Source organism: Anolis carolinensis, chromosome 1 (genome assembly GCF_035594765.1).
Source record: "Anolis carolinensis isolate JA03-04 chromosome 1, rAnoCar3.1.pri, whole genome shotgun sequence".
Lineage (NCBI taxonomy): Eukaryota > Metazoa > Chordata > Lepidosauria > Squamata > Dactyloidae > Anolis > Anolis carolinensis.
In genome coordinates, this window is record NC_085841.1 from 156,059,351 (window position 1) to 156,081,577 (window position 22,227).

The 22,227-nt window shown below is 39.3% G+C and overlaps 1 protein-coding gene across 1 annotated transcript in view; it reads left to right on the plus strand.

The window, feature by feature from the left end:
• Positions 1-526: 526 nt before the first annotated feature.
• cdc5l (cell division cycle 5 like) overlaps positions 527-22,227 on the plus strand; it is a 52,121-nt gene continuing 30,420 nt past the window's right edge. Inside the window, exons 1-9 of the mRNA XM_003215324.4 lie at positions 527-684; positions 4,680-4,783; positions 6,195-6,356; positions 6,657-6,784; positions 8,541-8,640; positions 11,287-11,505; positions 13,227-13,371; positions 19,458-19,646; positions 20,507-20,655. Of these exons, the coding sequence (XP_003215372.1) occupies positions 640-684; positions 4,680-4,783; positions 6,195-6,356; positions 6,657-6,784; positions 8,541-8,640; positions 11,287-11,505; positions 13,227-13,371; positions 19,458-19,646; positions 20,507-20,655 (1,241 nt within the window). The 5' untranslated portion in view covers positions 527-639. The remainder of the gene's footprint in view (positions 685-4,679; positions 4,784-6,194; positions 6,357-6,656; positions 6,785-8,540; positions 8,641-11,286; positions 11,506-13,226; positions 13,372-19,457; positions 19,647-20,506; positions 20,656-22,227) is intronic.

The window sequence follows — 22,227 nt, forward strand, 5'->3', positions numbered from 1 at the left end:
GACAACGCTGGCTCTCTGACTTAGAAATGGAGGTGAGCACCAACCCCCCGAGTGGGACTTTTACCCTTTACTATTCTGGGTTATATGGCTAGATTATATGGAAAGGCCCGGGGTTATCTGAGGGCCCTTCCACCCAGCCCTATAACCTAGAATATCAAGGCAGAAAATCCCACAATATCTGCTTTGAACTGGGATATATGGCAGTGTGGACTCTGATAACCCAGTTCAAGCCAGATATTGTGGGACTTCCTGCCTTGATATTCTGGGATATAGGGCTGTGTGGAAGGGCCCTGAGTCCACACTGCCGTTTATCCCAGTTCAAAGCAGATAGTGTGGGATTTTATTTAGTTGTGTAGAAGGGGCCAAAAAAAGGAGAGGACAAAAAGGATGAAAGACGACCTTTCACACAAAACGTGTGGTGAGCAGAAGCACTTCGAAAGAGGCTTGGTTTAAAGAGGGATAGCCAAGTGCGCATGCGCAGAAGAAACCGCGCCCCCGCCTTTCCTTGCGTGGCTACGTTCTGTTCCGGAGGCTTCTGGTGACGGAGGGGATTGCGCGCGCAGCCTGCGGCCTGACTTCTATCCTCGCAGCCGTTTGCCCGTCGCCTCTGCTCGGTTTTCTCCCCCTTTCGCCGCTAAGATGCCGCGGATTATGATCAAAGGGGGCGTGTGGCGGAACACCGAGGTAGGGAAAGCAGTCTCGGACTCGCCGTGCCTCTCTCCTCCCGGGGAAGGTCCTCTCACGCGGCTGCGCTCACAAGCAGGCTCTTTGCCGCGCCAGGCCCAGGCCCTTCAGAGGCGCTTCATACGCCTCACTCTTCAGCCTCTTCATAAGAAACCCACGCCGAGGCTGCTTAAAGGCGGGCGGGGGTAGCAAGAAATGATATTCCACCTCAGCATTAGGAAGAACTTCCTGACTGTAATATCTGTTCAGCAGTGGAACTCTCTGCCTCCCGAGTGTAGTGAAACCTTGGAAGCTTTGGAACAGAGGCTGGATGGCCCGCAATCAAGGGTGTTTTGATTGTATTTTTCCTGCCTGGTAGGGAGTTAGATTGGATGGCCCTTCCAATTTACGATTCTATCATTTGTTGCTTTACAGTAGAGTCTCGCTTATCCAACCTTCGCTTATCCAATGTTCTGTATTATCCAATGCAGTCAGTGCTTTTATAGTCAAATGTTTTCAATAGGTTGCAATATTTTGGGGGCTAAATTCGTAAATACAGTAATTACAAGATAACATTGCTATGTATTGAATTGCTTTTTCTGTCGCTTTGTTGTAAAACATGATGTTTTGGTGCTTAGTTTGTGAAATCATAATGTAATTTGACGTTTAATAGGCTTTTCCTTAATCCCTCCTTATTATCCAACAAGAACGACCCAAACGATTACCATCCGGTCAGCCTCACGTCGATACCAGACAAGATTCCGGAAAAGATTGTTAAGGAAATGGTCTGCGAACACTTAGAAACAAAATGCGGTCATTGCTAATAGTTAACACGGATTTACCAAAAACAAATCATGTCAGACTAATCTGATCTCTTTTTTTGATAGAGTTCCATGCTGGGTAGATGCGGGGAATGCCGTGGATGTAGCCTATCTGGATTTCAGTATGGCCTTCGATAAGGTCCCCCATGATTTTCGGGCAAACAAGCTAGTCAAATGTGGGCTAGGCAAAACTATGGTTAGGTGGATCTGTAATTGGGTAAGCAAACAAACCCAAACGGTGCTCACCAATGCGTCTTCTTCATCCTGGAAAGAAGTCACGAATGGAGTGTTACAGGGTTCCGTCCTGAGTCCAGGACTCAACATCTTTATTAACGACTTAGATGAAGGGTTAGAAGGCATGATCATCACGTTGACGACACCAAATTGGATAGGGATAGCCAACACTCCAGAAGACAGGAGCAGAATTCAAAACGATCTTCACAGATTAGAGAGATGGGCCGAAACTAACAAAATGAAGTTCAACAGGGACAAATGCAAGATACTTCACTTTGGCAGAAAAAATGAAATGCAAAGATACAGAATCGGGGATGCCTGGCTCAACAGCAGTACATGTGAAAAAGATCTTGGAGTCCTTGTGGACAACAAGTTAAACATGAGCCTACAATGTGATGCAGCGGCGAAAAAAGCCAATGGGATTTTGGCATGCCTAAATAGGGGTATAGCATCTAGATCCAGAGAAGTCATGCTACCCCTCTGTTCTGCCTTGGTCAGACCACACCTGGAATACTGTGTCCAATTCTGGGCACTGCAGTTGAAGGGAGATGTTGACAAGCTGGAAATCGTCCAGAGGAGAGCGACTAAAATGATTAAGGGTCTGGAGAACAAGCCCTATGAGGAGCAGCTTAAAGAGTTTAGCCTACAAAATGTTAGGCATGTTTAACCTACAGAAGAGAAGGCTGAGAGGAGACATGATAGTCATGTACAAATATGTGAGGGGAAGTCATAGGGAGGAGGGAGCAAGCTTGTTTGCTGCTGCCCTGGAGACTAGGACGCGGAAGAATGGCTTTAAACTTCAGGAAAGGATATTCCACCTGAACATTAGGAAGAACTTCCTCACTGTGAGAGCTGTTCGGCAGTGGAACACACTGCCCCGGAGTATGGTGGGAGCTCCTTCTTTGGAGGCTTTTAAGCAGAGGTTGGATGGCCATCTGTCAGGGGTGCTTTGAATGAGATTTTCCTGCTTGTCAGGGGATTGGACTGGATGGCCCAATTCCAACTCTACGATTCTGTGATTCTATTTTCGCTTATCCAACGTTCTGTCGGCCCATTTATGTTGGATAAGCGAGACTTTACTTATTTATTTGTTGGGTACCCGGCAATGCCCGGGTTCTTTTAAAGAGGATTGCTTGTTTTTGGGTCTTAGGTAATATCAGTTTGGTCATTTACAACACGATTTATTTGAGAAAAAAAAGCCTGTCTTCCTTTTGTTTTTTATGCGTGCTCTCATTAGAAAGTGTAAAGATGTGGGTGAACTACAGTTCCCAAAAATGTGGGTCTATCATCCCCAAACCCTGCCAGTTGACCACATTGGGCCACAGTTGGCCACGTTGGGTCTGCGTGCCAAGTTCAGTCCAGATCCGTCATCAGCTGGGTTCGGTTTTCACTGGATGCGGGTGAACTATAATCCCCGGATTCCAAGGTCAATCACCCCAAAATCCTGCAAATATTCAAAGTTGGCCATGTTGGGTTTGTGTGTCAAGCTTGGTCCAGATCCATCATCAGTGTGGTTCAGAGTCCTCTCAGGATGCAAGATGAACTACAACTCCCACCCAGATGGATCAAACCCCCCCCCCCCTTCTTCAAACCCCTCCAGTATGTTTTGTTGGTCATCAGGGTTCTGTGTGCCAAGTTTGGTCCAGACCCTTCATTGGTGTGGTTCAGAGTGCTCTCTGGATGAAAGGTAAACTACAACTCCCACCCAGATGGGTCAACCCCCCCCCCCCTTCTTCAAACCCCTCCAGTATGTTTTGTTGGTCACCAGGGTTCTGTGTGCCAAGTTTGGTCCAGACCCTTCATTGGTGTGGTTTAGAATGCTCTCTGGATGAAAGGTAAACTACAACTCCCACTCAGATGGGTTAGCCCCCCCCCCCCAAGCCCCTTCAGTATGTTCAGTTGGTCATCAGAGTTCGGTTACCAAATTTGGTCCTGGCCCTTCATTGGTGAGGCTCCAAGTGCTCTCTTGGTGCATGGTGAATAACAACTCCCACCTGGGTGGGTCAGTCTACCCACAAACCCTTCTAGTATATTCTATCAGTCCTGGGGTTCTGTGTGCCAAGTTTGGTCCAGCTTCATCATTGGTGGGGGTCGCAGTGGTCTCTTGAAGTGGGAGCTAATCTGAAGTCTGCGGCAAACATACAGACTCCCCCACATACATACATACATACATACATACATACACATTCACTTATTATATACTAGCTTGGGTGCCCAGCGTTGCCTGGGTTATTTGAAAATGCCAATTTCTAATTGTACAAAATGCATAAGGTTGTAGATTAACTACAACTGACATCATGCCAGATTAACCCCAAGAAACTCCATCAGTACTTACAGTTTGTTATGTTGGGCAAGTTTGTTCTGGATGGGGTTCAGTGTGCTTCTGTCTGTAGGGTAAACTACAACTCCCACTGTGGTGAGTCAGTCCTCACAAACCCCTCCATCATCAATGAACGTCACAGTTTCCCTGGTTGTGGGTGAACTACAACTCCTAGAAAGAAGACCTCTAGTATATTTTGCTGGTCATGGGGGCTCTCTGTGCCAAGTTTGATCCAATTCCACCTTTGGTAGTGTTCAGAGTGCTCATTGATTGCAGGTGAACTATAAATCCCAGTACCTACAACTCCAAAATGTCCATGTTAATTCCCCTCAAAATTTTGCTAGGGTGAATGCTTTCCTGTATTTTGGAAGGGTTAAAATATTAAAATGAAAACCTCATTAATGTTGGTGTTAGGAGAAAATGCTGGAAATCCAATAGAAAATTGAATTGCATGGAAAATTCATATTTTCTGATGCTGGGAAACCTTGATTCACATACTTCTGATAGTTTTCTTTTACAAGCTCATTGAGATTTGTTTGCTGTTATTAACAATACTGTGAGCCTGACTATGTTTGTGTTACTGTGTTGTCTTGTCTGAGGAAATATTGTAAGGAATAAAAATAAACACTTCTTGTTTTTAGGATGAAATCCTTAAAGCAGCTGTAATGAAATATGGCAAAAATCAATGGTCACGTATTGCCTCGCTGCTGCACAGAAAATCTGCAAAGCAGTGCAAAGCCAGATGGTATGTAGCAACATATAGTATCTGGGGAAATGTAGAAATGTGTTTTGTTAAGCCATTTTGCCTCTCAGCATACGAATGCCCATGAGGCAATATATAACATTTAAAACATTAAATACAGAAATAAAAACATTTATACAGACTGTAGTAATCCCTTAAAAACAAACACAGACAATTAAATCAACCTGTGTAGGTAGACCTAGCTTTAAGGACTCAAGGCCATGCAAAATAGTGTTGTGTTGATTGCTTGCTGAAAGTTCAGAAGGGATGGAGCCAGACTAGCTTCACTCAGGAAAGAAGTGAAAAATTACATAATTGGAAAGCTGTGAAATTCCAAGTTAAATCTGAAATCCCAACTGGCAGCTGCTCAACTGCCATATTTTGTATTAACTTTGATTTCTGAACATCTTTCAAGGGCATTAGAATAATCCAAAGTGCAGTTGGCTCACCAACTGAAGTGGCTGAAAGGCACAAGAGTTATCTGGCTTTCCTTGGGGTAGAAACTTGATGTTTTAGGACAGTGGTTCTCAATCCCCAGATGTTTTGGCCTTCAACTCCCAGAAATCCTAACAGCTGGTAAACTGGCTGGGACTTCAGGTTGTTGTAGGCCAAAACCCCTGGGGACCCACAGGTTGAGAACCACTGTTTTAGGGGGAGTGAAACCCCACCCGAACAGGTTCTAATCCCAACTCCAGGGTAACTTTCATAGCAATTCACAGAACTTCCATCTTGTCTGGATTGAGCCTGTTTATCCAGCCACATCCAATGCTTCACTGTATCCACACTGTGATTCAGGATGTCTACAGCCTTCTTGGCATTTATTATAAGAGAGGAAAAGCTGAATATCATCAACATACTATAGCTCTCATCCCCCAGCTCTAAAATGGCCTCCTTAGCAGCTTCATGTTGATGATAAAAAGCATAAGGCCTGTTTAAAGACAAGAATCAAGAAAGTTTCCAGTTGTGTATGCCTAGCCTATACTTGTTTGGGGGCGGGAAGCACATGTGACTAAGTGTAATGTGCACAACATTTATTTAATTCATGTATTGAATTTACATCTTATCTTTATCCTAAAATAGGATTCTAGACAATCCTCATTTCTACCCTAATTCGCATTGTTGGAGAAGGGCAGTTTGATTCTGGAAGTTAGAGATGACATTCTTGTAATGCTGGGAGGAGTTCAGGCCAGCATTTAATACTTATGTTAAAGTTGTCTTCCCCCTTTCTTTTCACAACTATTGAAAATGCAAATATTTTCAAATCTATGGGCACATCATAGTTATGATGTACTTTTATATTATCATAATATATATTATCAAGATATATTGATGTGACCTGTGCTTAATTGACAGGAATTTATGGTTTATGGTGTTCACCCTAAATAATTCTTTCAATATCAACATTTTAAACAAGGTATGAGTGGTTAGACCCAAGTATCAAGAAAACAGAATGGTCACGGGAAGAAGAGGAGAAGTTGTTGCATTTGGCCAAACTTATGCCAACGCAGTGGAGGACAATTGCACCAATTATTGGGAGAACAGCTGCACAATGCTTGGAACACTATGAATTTCTACTGTAAGTAATTATGTTTTGTAAGAGGAAATGTTTGTTTGTTGTTGTGAGGCTTTCTAGAGGCCATCCCAAACAAATATGTATTGGGATTACAGAAAAAAGATTTTTAAATGTTCGATATTGTAGAAATTATTAACTCTTTTCTGAAGTTCTGGTCTAGTAAACTCAGCTGAGTGCTTCTCTCTTTGTGAGAGCAACTGGTCTCTGGTATCTTTTTGTCAGAATTAGGAGGGGTGTGTTAAGTTTTGGGGGGCCATTATTTGTTCCTTAACTTAGAATTGCTGTTTTATGTCATGTTTTCAGGGATAAAGCTGCACAGAGAGATAATGAGGAAGAAACTGCAGATGATCCACGAAAACTTAAACCTGGAGAAATTGACCCAAACCCAGAAACCAAGCCAGCTAGGCCAGATCCCATTGATATGGATGAAGGTATGCTTGATGCACTTTCTAAGAAATTGTTCCTTTGTCTTGCTGTATTATTCATATTAATCATATCTACTTTCAGCAATTTGTGTCCTGTATTTTAATTAAAGGCAAGAGATCACTATAACCAGAAATGTAATCTAATAATATAAGCTATAAGACAGTATTTCCTATATATGCTATTGTCATAGAACATTCAATGTACAAACAAGGATGATAGATTCAAAATATACTAAATGCTTCAAAAAACATGTCTCTAAACCAAAATATAATCAATGTGTTACAAACACACATACATTCATAGAAAGCAGAACTCTTATATTATATATACAGTAGAGTCTCACTAATCCAAGCTAAACGGGCCGGCAGAAGTTTGGATAAGCGAATATCTTGGATTATAAGGACTGATCAAGGAAAAGCCTATTAAACATCAAATTAGGTTATGATTTTACAAATTAACCACCAAAACTTCATGTTATACAACAAATTTGACAGAAAAAGTAGTTCAATATGCAGTAATGTTGTGTTGTAATTACTGTATTTACGAATTTAGCACCAAAATATCATGATATATTGGAAACATTGACTACAAAAATGGCTTGGATTATCCAGAGACTTGGATAAGTGAGGCTTGGATTAGTGAGGCTCTACTGTATCTGCTTTCTATGAATGTATGTGTGTTTGTAACACATTGATTATATTTTGGTTTAGAGACGTGTTTTTTGAAGCATTTAGTAAATTTTGAATCTCTATCATCCTTGTTTGTACATTGAATGTTCTATGACAATAGCATATATAGGAAACCCTGTCTTACAGTTTATATTATTAGATTACATTTCTGATTATAGTGGCCTCTTGCCTTTGCATTTCGGGGAATCCGTTCTCTGTACTGTATTTTAACTAATCCATAACTAATTTTATGTGGCATATTTTCCTCATGTAAATTGGGGATGAGCAACTGTTTGGCTCCAGATGATTTTTGGTCTTCCATTCTGTCAGCCATAGCAAATATGCTTCATGAGGTAGCTGCAGAAGGCTGCAGCTGCCTATTCAGTTTAAGTGGTCTTGTTCCCCAGTGGAATCGAACATTTTCTGTACTATAGTTCATTGCTTCTTTCTAGTCTCTCTCTCTCTGTTACAGTGTCTTACATAAGTAGTCATTTCCTTTGACATTTTGCTAATAGAGGTTTGCCTAAGAAGACCTATGGTTGCAATTGCTGTCAGGTGTTCTTCTACCAAATGTTGACTCGGGTGAATACTCCTACAACAAACAAATACCATTTGTTTTTATATACTTAGCATTTGTGGAATGGTATCTTGTGTACAACAAGTGCAAACAATGAAGCTAAGTCAAATTCATGTTCAGGATGTAACACCTAAATGGGGAAAAGTCAAGGGGGTGATGTGAATGCATTGTATGATCTACAAGTCATTGTATTACACAAAAGCTTTTTTTTATTCAGTATGCAGTATGCTGTATACTGCTGAAACAGTGTTGAGAAATTGCAATATAATAATAGTATCTGCAAATGTTTCCGGCTTTTCAGCAAGACCTGTTTCCAGGTTAAATGTGTAAACAATCACAGGCTCAATGTTGTAAGGGGAAAGGGCTAATTAAAAGTTTCTGTCTTGAAATATTGATATAATGACATTGTATTACGGGAGAAGACAACTTCAGGGGTGATTTAATCCTGAAAAATAACACAAGAGATTTCTGATAAATATTCAGAGGAGGCTCATTCTGTGTGCATTGTACTTCCAGATGAACTTGAGATGCTTTCTGAAGCAAGAGCTCGATTGGCTAATACCCAGGGAAAGAAAGCCAAAAGGAAAGCAAGAGAGAAACAGCTGGAAGAAGCAAGGTGAATATAGTTTATCATAGGCATCTCTGAACGCAGATAAAGCAATTTCTAGTTAGAATTAGATTGAAGCAATACGTTTGCCTCTTTTCAAATGTCCTGTCCCTTATTTGTGGTCTTTCAAGTGTGTCAGCTCTTTTACAGTCATGTGATCTTATAGACATGCTGTTTAGATTGTAGAAGTTACTGTGCTCTGAGATTCTGATAGGTTGATATAAAAATATTGTGGGAATAATGGAAAGCAGTCGAGAATCTCAGTGAAGTGGTGCCATATAATCCCAACCTGTCTCCTGTGTCATCGGTTGGGAGCCCCTCCCATCAAGGAATAACTGCCACTCTGGAGCCAGAGTGAAGAATAGGGCGGGGGGGGGGAGACATAATACCAACCTGAGAGCCATGAAGATAGTTCCATCTTGTCTCCTGTGCCATAGCAACATGCCATGCGAATTTTATACACACACACACACACACATATATAATTTATAATAATTTATAAATATATAATATATCGTAGATTGTAGTTGGATAAGTAGAGTCTCACTTATCCAACATAAACGGGCCGGCAGAACGTTGGATAAGTGAATATGTTGGATAATAAGGAGGGATTAAGGAAAAGCCTATTACACATCAAATTAGGTTATGATTTTACAAATTAAGCACCAAAACATCATGTTTAACAACAAATTTGACAGAAAAAGTAGTTCAATACGCAGTAATACTGTGCAGTAATTACTGTTTTTAGGAATTTAGCACCAAAATATTATGATGTATTGAAAACATTGACTACAAAAATACGTTGGATAATCCAGAATGTTGGATAAGCGAGTGTTGGATAAGTGAGACTCTACTGTACATATAATATTGAAAATAATATAATGAAATACAATATTATACTACTAATAATACAATATAATAATATTAGTTATATATTATATATTAAATGTAATATTACTAATAATATTACCATATAATGATATAGTACAGTATAGTAATTTAATGCTGATATTGTGCTATGCTAATAATATATTGTATGTTCATTTGATTTGTAAGCCGCTCTGAGTCCCCTTCGGGGTGAGAAGAGCGGGATATAAATGTAGTAAATAAATAAATAAATATTTCATTGTATAGTATATCTTCTGCTGCTGGTGGTGAATTCAGTTTACCAGTTCCATGTATAAAATACTGCAAGTCAGCATCCGACAATGCCAATATTTTTAATTTCTGGAGTTTTAAATGATGTAAAAACACATTTTCAAATCATTATTGGCAGCAAGTTCATGGGGTAGCCTGGAGCTTGTCAGTGCATATATTCCACATTTATAAGAAGAGCTTGAAGTGTTCTGGAAGGCTGGGATTGTTGGTGGTGTGTGCCTTCAAGACGTTTCTGTCCTATGCTGACCCTTAAGGTGAACCTGTAATTAATAAATTGACAGTACAGATTGAGTAGTTTCTTAAGTTGTATGATCTTCTGAATTCTTGGTAAGATTTGTGATATAATAGAAAGTGTAATGATTCTTGCAGAAAGGGCTTACTGATTTAGGAATCTATTGTACTAACTATTAATAATAATTATAATAATTCTTATTTCTTACCTACCTCTCCTTGAAGCAGGGAACAGCACAGTTAAAACACATAATTATAAAACATTATGTAAAAACATATATTAAAATGTATTTCTGTGAAATACTTCTGTTAAAATACACAGAACAAAGATTAAAACATAGTAAACACTGGACATGTTTAAAATTCATAGTTAAAAATTGACTGGTTAGGCCTGCTGGAAGAGATAGGTCTTAAGTTGTGCCTTAAATTCTTACAGCTGACTTAGCTGTCAGATCTCTTCTGACAGCTCTTTCCACAGTCCTAGGGCAGATGAAGAGAAGGTCATCTGGGCGACGGTCGCCAGTCGGGTTCTGGCTGGTTAGAGTAACCGTCCCTCAGAGGACCTAGGTGTCTGGAGTGGATTATAGTTTTAGCAGTTGTAATAGTGAAAGCAAGCACTTGAAGCTAACCCAAATTCTTCATTAGTCTCAATTGCTGAAAGACTGTACAGTCTACAGTGACCATTTAATACTTCTTCAAACTGACTTCAAACTGCAGCAGCTACGGAACACAATACACGCTGCATTATGAACTGCGATCAGTTAAGCACAGTTATCAAAGTTGGGAAAAAGTTAGAGTTAAGCCCCTGAAGGTATTTCAGCAAGCTCCAAATCTAAACATTGCATAGCGAAATTGGCTCTTCAAAATGTGAAGCTTTTTATAGCTCTCTGCTTGTGCTGTAGCACATTTTAAAATTTGGAAAATTGGGCAGAGGATGCCAAATACCACTCCAAGGGCATGGCTGGGCAGCGGGAGCTAGTTGACCCTCTGGGACGGGTAATTGATTGTCTCCACTGGTTACATTAACCAGGTTCCATGGTTAATGTATTGATGGTCCTGACCTAAATTCTTCCAGATAATCTAATAATCTACACAGCAACACCAGTATCTCCCAAACCAACCTAAGAGCCAGTATAGAAGCTCCCAAAGTCAATTTGTATGGAAGTTCCATTAGTTCAGTGGACCTGCTGTAGTTTGGGAACTGGATGATTTGTTGTCTTATCACAGTTCCTGACATTTATTTTTTTATTTATTCCATCTTCTTAGACGGCTTGCTGCTCTTCAGAAGAGAAGGGAACTTCGAGCAGCAGGGATTGAGATACAGAAAAAAAGGAAAAAGAAACGAGGAGTAGATTACAATGCTGAAATCCCATTTGAAAAGAAGCCTGCTCCTGGTTTTTATGACACATCAGAAGAAAACTACCAGTCATTGGATGCAGATTTTAAGAAACTACGGCAACAGGACTTAGATGGAGAACTGAGATCGTAAGTTGACTACTGATTTGAAGATTGTGTTAAAATGATCAAAAAGATGCAAAATAAAGTCTGTCTGCCTCCAAAGCATTGATCCACTTCAAATCCAATTTCTGCCTCCTGCAGAATTCTGAAGTTTGTAGTTTGGTGAGACTCAGAACCTGTCTGGCTGAGCTATTTAAAGGCCCCTCCCTAAAGTGGATTTAAAGTGGACCCAAACTCTAATGTGATGAGGTCCTGTAATAGAAATATTAATGTAATACGCAAAGATTGAGATCTTCGGGGGAGGCCTTGCTCTCAGTCTTGCCACTGTCACAGGTGTGATTGGCGGGGACAAGAGACAGGGCCTTCTCAGTGATTGCCCCCTGGCTATGGAACTCCCTCCCTGGCAAGATTAGATCAGCCCCCTCCCTCCTGTCCTTTAGAAAGACGGTAAATACCTGGCTGTGGGACGAAGCCTTTGGGGCAGTGAAATAATGGCAGCAATAGGAAATTTCACCCTGCTGACCGGATACGGTACAACTAACTTGTGATGGTTTTAAATTATGGTTTTAATGTGAAGATAACTGATTTTAGTGTTTATGTATATTTATGGTTTATTTTATGTTCTGGAATTGAATGTTTGCCATATATATGTTGTGATTTGCCCTGAGTCCCCTTCGGGGTGAGAAGGGCAGGATGTAAACATTTATAATAAATAAATAATAAATAAATAAAATCATGAAATCTAGGAGTTGGAATAGACCACAAGGCTATCCAGTCCAACCCCTTACCATGCAACCAAAACATTAATGACAGAGCTAATCTTTATCTTTTTTGAATTGTTAGAAAATTTAATATTTGAAATACTTTGTTTTTACTGAAATAAGAGAAGAAAAATAAACAACATAAATTTCTAACCATCATTTTTGTAAAAATGAAATTATCACTTTTTACGTTAACCACTGTATTTACTCGAATCTAATGCCTACCTTTTTTGGCTAAATTACCTTGCCAAAATTAAGGTGTGCATTAAATTTTTTAATGCAGTAATCTTGGTACTGAACCAAAGGGGAAGCTGCTTCAGGAGCTCTTTGAGGGACCTCATCTTTAATTTAATTGCCATAGTTCAATGACATGCAAACCTGGCGTTTGTAGTTTGGTGAGGTATCGGTACTCTTTGGCAGAGAAGGCTCAAGACCTTGTAAAACTACAGCCCCCATGATTCCATAGCATTAAGCCAGGTGAGTTAGTGCATTCATTACAACATAGATGCACCCCAAGGTTTGAAAGCTTTGGTATTCTGACATATTTATTTTTATTTTTTGGCTAAATTGCAGAGGGTGCACTTTTTGCTGCTGCATATTACATTCATCAACATCTACCTTTTTTGGTTTTGGGATTTTGAAAATTGAGGTGCACATTAGATTTGATGGCGCATTAGACTTGAGTAAATACATGTATTATTATTCAGAACCTCAACGTAGTAAAATGCCAACTGAAACAGAAAATAAAAGGCCTTGGTGCTGCCACTCTGCTTTTGTTTCAGCAGGGAGGAATAAGAAGTGATTTTCTGTCTTGAACTTTTTTGTAGTATATAAATGTATATAAAACTATAATAATCTACCAGTAATATCTGTACCTTGAAAATCTAACGCATTAAAATAATTCCATTCTTTCTGAATTAATTACTGTTTTGTTTAAATCAATTGCTGGCTATTTAGTTAGAAGACTTTTCATATTACTCTTTTTAGGGAAAAAGAAGGTAGAGAGCGAAAGAAAGATAAGCAACAGTTGAAACGGAAAAAGGAATCTGATTTACCATCAGCAATTCTTCAGACTAGTGGTGTATCAGAGTTCACTAAAAAAAGAAGTAAACTGGTGCTTCCAGCTCCTCAGGTAAAATTGAGAGTCCAGATTTGGTACAAATCAAAGTTCTTTTCTACTTAAACTCCTGTTTATATTGTTTATATTTTTGTGTTTTGAATTCTACATTTAAATAAATATGTTAAAATTCTGGGGGTTTTTATCATGGTTACTTTGATGAATATTAGCCATAGGTGCCTACTTTGTTTTCACATCTAAAAATCTCAATTTGGGGGTCCATAAAAGAAGCCACCATAATTTTGCATATTCTTATTGTAAACTATTTTCTTCTTTTGCTTTGTATCAGTGTGCCAAAGATCAGGCTTCTGGAAAGGATGTAGGAATGAAATAAGCAGTAGACAATTGCTCCATTCAAATTGAAGAATTTCACATTGGTTTATCTCATTTACATAGCTGTTCAGTTGTTTTCTTGCCTGCTGTAGTCATTCGGGTTAGTCCAGAGCTTGGAGTTTTAGGTTTAAAAAATAATGTGATTATGTTAAACATTAGAGGTTGTAAGAAATAATGCACTGGTAAACACTAATATGAGTTTAAGTTTATTAACTCAATATTCATGAGTCCTCTAAGGGAGATAGGGCAGGCTTCAAATAAATTATTATTATTATTATTATTATTCATGAGTTTTATAAAGAATGACATGGGCCACACATGTATTACTTGCTCTTTTAGAAGTCCTCTTTAGTCCTTTTAAAGTTGCTTTCTTTAACCTGGATTTTTTCTCCACATTTGCTCTAAAGCAGTGTTTCCCAAACTTTGGTCCTCCAGATGTTTTGGACTTCAGGTCCCACAATTCCTAACAGCTGGCAAACTGGCTGGGATTTCTGGGAGCTAAGGTCAAAGACACCTGGAGGAGTGCAATTTGAGAAATACTGCTCTAAAGCACGTAATAGAATTGTACCCTGAAAAGGGGGTGGTGTTGTTAAGTCTTTTTGGGAACTGTGAAGGTGAGGGGTATATACCAAAGCATGACATCCATCTTACAACTGTTTTAGGTAGATTTGTAACTAATCTTCTGCTCACTTTTCTTTCTATCCCCAATAATATGTAAGCTTTGTCAACTCTCAAATACTGTGTTGTTAATGATGACTAAGGAGTGTTTTATTTCATTTTTATATTAATTCATTATCAGATTTTTCACAATCAATTAAAAGTTTTAAAAACCCTAATCTCTAAAACTAAGATTCCCGTCCCGTAATCCAATCCTGCCATACAAATTAACACCTAACCTCTACCCCTATTTAAAATAGGATAAATTAAAATAAAACAATACACTAAAAATGATAAAAACACAAAAGTATTACTTTTATTAATATCCGTATGCATGCACAGTATATGTATGTGTGTGTATACACGCACATACATATACTGTACATGCATACGGATACTAATAAAAGTAATACTTTTGTGTTTAATTAGTTTTAACATATAATATTTTTGAAGAGTGATAGAGTTTAATTGTTAGTTTTAGTTGGCAGGGATGGATTCTGTATTGGATTCTTTTGTTTTCTATTTTATTGCCTATATTTTTGATTTGTTGGATTTATGTTCTTTTTTAAAAATCCAGTAAAATTATTTTTTAAAAAGGTGACAGGAATGGTTAAAATAGATAAACTATCAGTGATAAAAGAAAAGTCATCAATAACTTTTTAGAAAAGTAGGAATCTTTATAACCGTCATAACGAAAGAAAAAATTAAAGAAGCTTGCAGGTTTTGAAGATTAAATATAATAGAAATAGGATTATATCAGAAATTGACAGCTAGTATTTTCAATGGTGAGAAGAAAACTATTTTACTGAAGATAATGTCTTCAGGGAGTTAGCCGAGAAATTAATGTTAAGTGCTTTGTTATCCTTTTTTATTTTTATCGTCATTTTTAGAGGGGAGATTCTTTTATTTCATTTTATGTAGAGGGAAAAGTTTAAAATACATACAGTAGAGTCCCGCTTATCCGACTTCCGCTTATCCGACGTACCGTATTATCCGACGCAAGTCAGCTCAGTGGTTGCTCTAGCACAGCAGGCCTCTCCCATCGGAGCATCTAGCCTGCACTGCCGCGTCTCGCCCTTCCTGGCAAAATGCAGCGGGCTTCTCCACTCGTCGGGTAGGGCGGGAGGACCTCTGCATGTTGCTGATACTCAATCAGCTGCTCTGCTCGCTGGGAGGAGCGGGGGGCCCTCTGCATGTTGCTGCTTAGAGAAACTTCTCTAAGCAGCAACACTTTCGGCTTCTCCGGTGGCCAGGAGGAGTGGAAGGCCGTCTGCATGTTGTTGCCTAGCAACCCGCAGTCAGCTGCTCCACTCCCCGGGAGGCGCGGGGGGGGGGGGATCTGCATGTTACTTCTTAGAGAAACTTCTCTAAGCAGCAAAACTTTCGGCTTTTCCAGTCGCTGGGAGCGGAGGGCTCCCTGCATGTTACTGCATAGAGAAACTTCCCTAAGCAGCAACACTTGGCTTCCCCGGTCGCTGGGAGGAGTGGAAGGCCATCTGCATGTTGTTGCCAAGCAACACGCAGCCAGCTACTCCACTCGCCAGGAGGAGGAGGGGGGCGGGGGGGGGCTCTGCATGTTACTGCATAGAGAAACTTCTCTAAGCAGCAACACTTAGTCGGCTGCTCCATTTGCCAGGCGCTGAACAGGAAATGGTGAGAGCCCTGAATGAGCTGCAAAACATTATTGCATTCATCTTATAGGAAGGGATGGCTGTTTTCACTCTAGTGTTCACATAATATTGCTTCTTTCCCTTTTAGAGAAATAATACCTGTCCTTTATTTTGGTTCTGCTTTATGGTCAGGCATTCATATCCTAAGCACTCAAGTACCCCAGGGCAGTGGGAAAGCAGATGAGATTAAAACTACAGTATGCTCACAAAGTAGGACTGAACCTGAAGAAAAACTGTTGAGTTAATGCTGCTTTATTTCTCCATATCTGACTCCTTACACTTCCAGAGGCCCTAAAGGGGAATAGGGAAATGCCACCCTCCAGGAGAGTAATGTGAACATGATCAAATCACTTCTATTTACAGTATATAATGACAGCACATTCTGTTCTTTTCACATTGCAGAGATGATCACTTATATTTTAATGAAATCAACTACACAAATTACAAACAACTAAAAACATCATTTGTTTTGCTGCCTAGAAAAACAACAACACACCCAACAATAACACAAGTGCAGCCACGCTTCCAAACAAGTGGTAGACCCCTCCCACAACCAATCTATGCACGTCCTTATGGCAACTAAAAGAAAGAAGATTGTTGTATCAATGGAACAAAAACTTGAGGCAATCAAGAGATTGGATAAAGGAGAGCTGATGCAGAAGGTTGCCGATGACTATGGTGTTGGACGGGTAACAGTAGGAGATTGGAAAAGGAATCGATTGGAGATAGAAAAATGGTGTTCCTCCAGAGTTACTGATGGTGCACTAAAAGAGAGGAAAACGATGAAAAAGTGTGACTATGAAAAAGTTAGTGAAGCTTTGTATGTTTGGTTTACACAGTTCAGAGACAAAGGTGTGCCTATTTCAGGGCCTATTTTACAGCAAAAGGCATTGTATTTTCAAAAGGAATTTAATGAAGGGGAACCAGATTTTACAGCAAGCGTTGGCTGGCTGAACAGGTGGAAGAAACGTTATGGAATCCGTCAGTTAAGTGTTTGTGGTGAGAAGCTTTCATCAAATTATCAAGAAATGGAGGCATTCAAGAAAAAATTTCAAGACTTTGTTAAAACTGAAAACCTAACAGGTGATCAGATTTTCAATTGTGATGAGACCGGCCTCAATTACAAAATGTTACCCAGTAGGAGTCTTGCAGCCAAAACCGAAGCAGCAGCCCCTGGCTATAAGCGTAGTAAAGAAAGGCTGACCATTTTAGCATGCAGCAATGCTACAGCAAACCACAAAATGGACCTTGCAATGATTGGGAAGTCCAAAAATCCAAGAGCCTTTAAAACAATTTCAAAAAATGCTCTTCCTGTAAAATATTACAATCAAAAAAGTGCATGGATGACCAGTGAAATTTTCAAAGACTGGTTTTTTAAGGAATTTGTTCCTTCCACTGAGAAATTTTTGAAAGAAAAGGACCTGCCCAGAAAAGCAGTTTTGTTGCTAGACAATGCCCCGACGCACCCTGATGCAGAGGAGCTTCAAGATGGGGACATTAAGGCGATGTTTCTGCCACCTAATGTAACAGCCATATGCCAACCGATGGATCAGGGCGTTTTGGAAACGCTAAAAAGGAACTATCGCAGGAAGCTACTGTCAACAATAATAGAAGAAATTGAAGAAGGGCAAGACATGATTGAAAAATTGAAATATATCAATGTAAAAGAAGTTGCTTATTGGGTTGCAAGGGCCTGGACTGACGTTAGGGCTCCAACAATTGCCAGATCATGGAAGAAGTTGTTAGGCAAAGATAAAGATGAAAATATGGAAAGGGAAAGCACAGATGAAACTGAAGAAAGCATTCTACCCTTAGTACAACGTGTCCCTGGGTGTGAGAATGTGTCTTCACAAGAAGTTGAAAGTTGGATGAACGAAGATGATCAGTATGAAATAACTGATGAAGAAATTGTCGCTTTTCTCAATAACGATGGCGACGAAATTGATGATCAAGCATCAACTGTCGAGCCTCTCAAAATCTCACACAAGGAGGGGGTTAGGATTCTAGAATCCGCAATGACATACATCGAGCAACAAGATGAAGCTACGGGGATTGACATAATGATGCTGCAAAGATGGAGAGACTTGGCAGCAAAGAAACGGCACTCATCGGAAAAGCAGGCAAAGATCACAGATTTTTTTAAATCTTCCCAGGACTGAACTTTTTATTGATTTAATTTTTGACAATGTTGTAACTGTACATTTATTTTATGCAATTCTATCTTTATTTGTAGTCAATTTATTAGTAGTCAATGTTTTTGCAGTCAATGTTTTCAATAAATTGCAATGTTTTGCTGCTAAATTGATAAATACAGTAATTTCTATGTAACGTTACTATTTATTGAACTGCTTTTTCTGTGGATTTGTTATAAAACATGATGTTTTGGTGCTAACTTAATAAATACAGTAATTATTACATAACATTACCATGTATTGAACTGCTTTTTCTGAGGATTTGTTGTCTAATATGATGTTTTGGTGCATAATTTGTAAAATCATAATGTAATTTGATGTTTAATAGGCTTTTATTTAACCCCTCCTTATTATCCAACATATTCGCTTATCCAACGTTCTGCCGGCCCGTTTACGTTGGATAAGTGAGACTCTACTGTAATATGTATGATGAAAATATATAACATGTTATAATGAGACCTTATATACATGTATATAAGGGGGGGGGGTGAGGGGGTTGAGAAAGCAATGGTGTGTTTATCTCAGCCCCTCATATATATGGTTTTTGATTTAGGAATGCTTTAGATTTCAGAACTCTTGGTAAGGGATGCTCAACCTATAATTGCATACAGTTATATAATTTTACATTATATAATAAAATTCAGTAGATAGCAATCCAAAATATAGCAAGTAGAAACAGAGTTACATTACTGTCACAATGTATCCTTACACTAAACTGTTTCAATGCAGGTCCATTTGGAGGGTGACACCTGCTTTTCAGGCCTTCAAAGGCCCTAGCTACTTCAAGGCCATGCTAATCAAAGGGATTACTCCTCCTAACCTCAGTTCCACAGTTTTCTTCTCCCCCCCCCCCAATGTAACAATTCTTCTGCTCTACAAACTCACACATGTTAGCCTTCCTAAGAAAAGAGCCATGTAATAAATTCCCTCCATTTCTAACATTTCTTCTTTTGAGGTAGTATGCCTTCCTGTTTGCATGAATTACTTGAGGGAGAAGCATCTCTGAAGAAATTTTAATAACATGATTCAAATGTTGTAATTTAAACTTTTATGATAATTGAGGTAGCTAGAATACTGGTTGAAATCACTGAGGGGGGATAACAAATTAATTGGCAAATTGATTGTAAACTCTAGTTCAGTCTCTGTGACTCTGTTCCATCTGAATTTTCTGATGTCAGTGTTGGGATTTCTCAGTGTATTGGGGGAGTCTTTTTTCTACAGTGCAATTATTGGATTTATCCCTTTTAAGATTTCAGACACAGAACTTGAAGAAGTTGTAAAAGTTGGCCAAGCCAGCGAGATTGCACGTCAAACAGCTGAGGAATCTGGGATCACAAATTCTGCTTCCAGCACACTGTTGTCAGAATACAATGTTACCAACAACAGCATTGCTCTTCGAACACCCAAAACTCCAGCAGCGCAAGACAGGATCCTACAGGTGAAGCCTAAATGTAGCACAAAATCTCATTTAAAAACTCTCCTGGAACTTCTGAAGTATTGTTCTTTACAGATTCGTCCTTTGTTACATTTATATAGAGTAACTAGCTACCAAGATCCAAGTTGATGACATTTTGCATCCTGGCATGTTAATAGGACCTGATGGGAATTGTCTTATTACTTGTTCTCATTTGATAAAAAAAACTGGACTGGAAAGAAAGGAGAGGTGATAAAAACAGAAAGATTGACTTTCCTGAATCAAGTTGATCCTTGATTAAGCCACATTTTGCACCAGGATTTAGAGGCTGTAAACATGAGGTGGTTATTCCTGGAAAGAAGAGGTTTTTTTTGTTTTTTTTTCATGTCAGGAGCAACCGGAATTGCTTCTGGAGTGAGAGAATTGGCCGTCTGCAAGGATGTTGCCCAGGGGACGCCCAGATGTTTTGATGTTTTACCATCCTTGTGGGAGGCTTCTCTCATGTCCCCGCATGGAGCTGGAGCTGATAGAGGGAGCTCATCCGCATTCTCCCCTGGTGGGATTCGAACCTAGCAGCCTTCAGGTCAGCAACCCAACCTTCAAGTCACAAGGCTTTTATCCCCTTGGCCACTGGATGCTCCATGGAAAGAAGAGTGAACCAAATATATTAGTGAGGTTAGGTTTTTTTCTATTTAATCACATTAATGTTCAGTGTGACTAAATGGAATTGGTTATTTTAAAGCTAAAAATAGTAGTTTCTTACAACGTTTTAGGACTACATGCTTTAACAGTATTTGACTGCTGTTCTTTTGGTATCAATTTGAATAGGGAATTTATGGTTTTGAATTATGATTGATCCATGCTTTGTATGTCTTTCTATATAGGAAGCTCAGAATTTGATGGCACTAACAAATGTTGACACTCCCTTGAAAGGTGGCCTTAATACACCCCTTCATGAGAGTGACTTCTCTGGGATAACACCTCAGAGACAAGTGGTTCAGACTCCAAATACTGTACTTTCCACACCCTTCAGGTAAGTCAGGCTGCTTAAATGTATGTGGGTGGGAGAGAAGCAGGTTTTCATTTACTGAAACCTAAGAATTTAGTATTCTTTTAAAATGATTATATGATAACCAAGAAATTGTCTATTTGAACTGCAGTTTTTGACTAGTTAGCCAAGCTAAAAATTGCAGAATTATGGAGTTAGAAGTGACCGCAAGGGCCATCCAGTCCAACTCCTTTCTGCCATGCAGTAACACACAAAGAGGACCACCACACTTTGAGGCAGCATGTTTCAATGCCGAACGTCTCTTACTGTAAGGAAGTTCTTCCTAACGTTTATATGGAATATCCTTTCATGTAATTTGAATCCACTGCTCCATAAAATGCTTGTTCTCTCCTCAATGTGACATCCTTTCAGATATTTAAACTCGGCTATGCCCCCTTCTCAGTCTTTTTTTCCCTCCAAGATAAACCTACCCAGCTCCCTCAGCCGTTTCTCATAGAGCTTGGTTTCCAAACCTTTGATCATTTTGGTCGCCCGTCCCTGGACACGTTCCAGCTTATCAATAGCTTTCTTGAATTGTTCCCAGAACTGGATACAGTATTATTCCAGGTGAGGTCTGACCAAAACACAATAAACCAAATCAGATGTCACCCATCCTATATCTGTGAATTTCATTTTTATTGCCTAAGTGCAGTACTGTACTTTTCTTCCTAATTAAGTTTATTTTGTTAATTTTGGCCCAGCTCTCTTATCTGTTACGGTTGTTTTGAATTTTGACACTGTCTTCTGGAGTATTAGGTATCCCAATTTGATGTCATCTGCAAATTGAATAAGATTAGTCTGGCATGACCTGTTTTTTAAAAAACCCTTGATGACATTTAGTGAATACGGCATTCCTTTCAAAATGCTTACAGATTGTGTCTTTAATGATCTGCTCCAGACCTTTCCCTCTTTGAAGGTGGGGACAACATTTGCATTCTTCCAGACTGCTGGAACTTCTCCTGTTCTCCTGGAACTTCTCCTGTTCTCAAAAAGGATAGCCAGTGTTTCTGAAATTATTTCTCCTGAAGACTTCAATTCATGTAGATTGGCTAGATATTCCTGTACTTCCTCTTTGCCTATTCTGTACTGCATTTCCCCTACTGCAACCTCCACTCCATCCTTCACTAGTTAACCTTTTGAGAGAAGACTAAGACAAAGAAGGTATTGCGTAGTTCTGCCTTGTCTCTGTCCCTTTAGCATTTCACTACATAGTGGCCTTATAATGTGGTTGATCTTGCAAAAAAAGGGAAAGTGGCGACTTAGATAGAAATCTCCATATTCTTCCATAAGCTATGGACATAAACCAAAAAAGCCCTTTTATTGTGTTTAAACTCTCAAGTAAACCTAAGCTTATTCTTTAGTTTGACTTATTTAACTTTATCTCTATATATGCTGGCTATTGGTTTGAATTGCCCTTTGGCAATTTCTCCCTTTTTCCATTTCTTGTATATGTCCCTTTTACATCCTAGCCCAATTGAAAGTTCCTTAGACATCCATTCTGGTTTCTTGAGATGCCTCCTATTTTCCTCTATTGAAATGGTTTGAAACTGTGCCTCC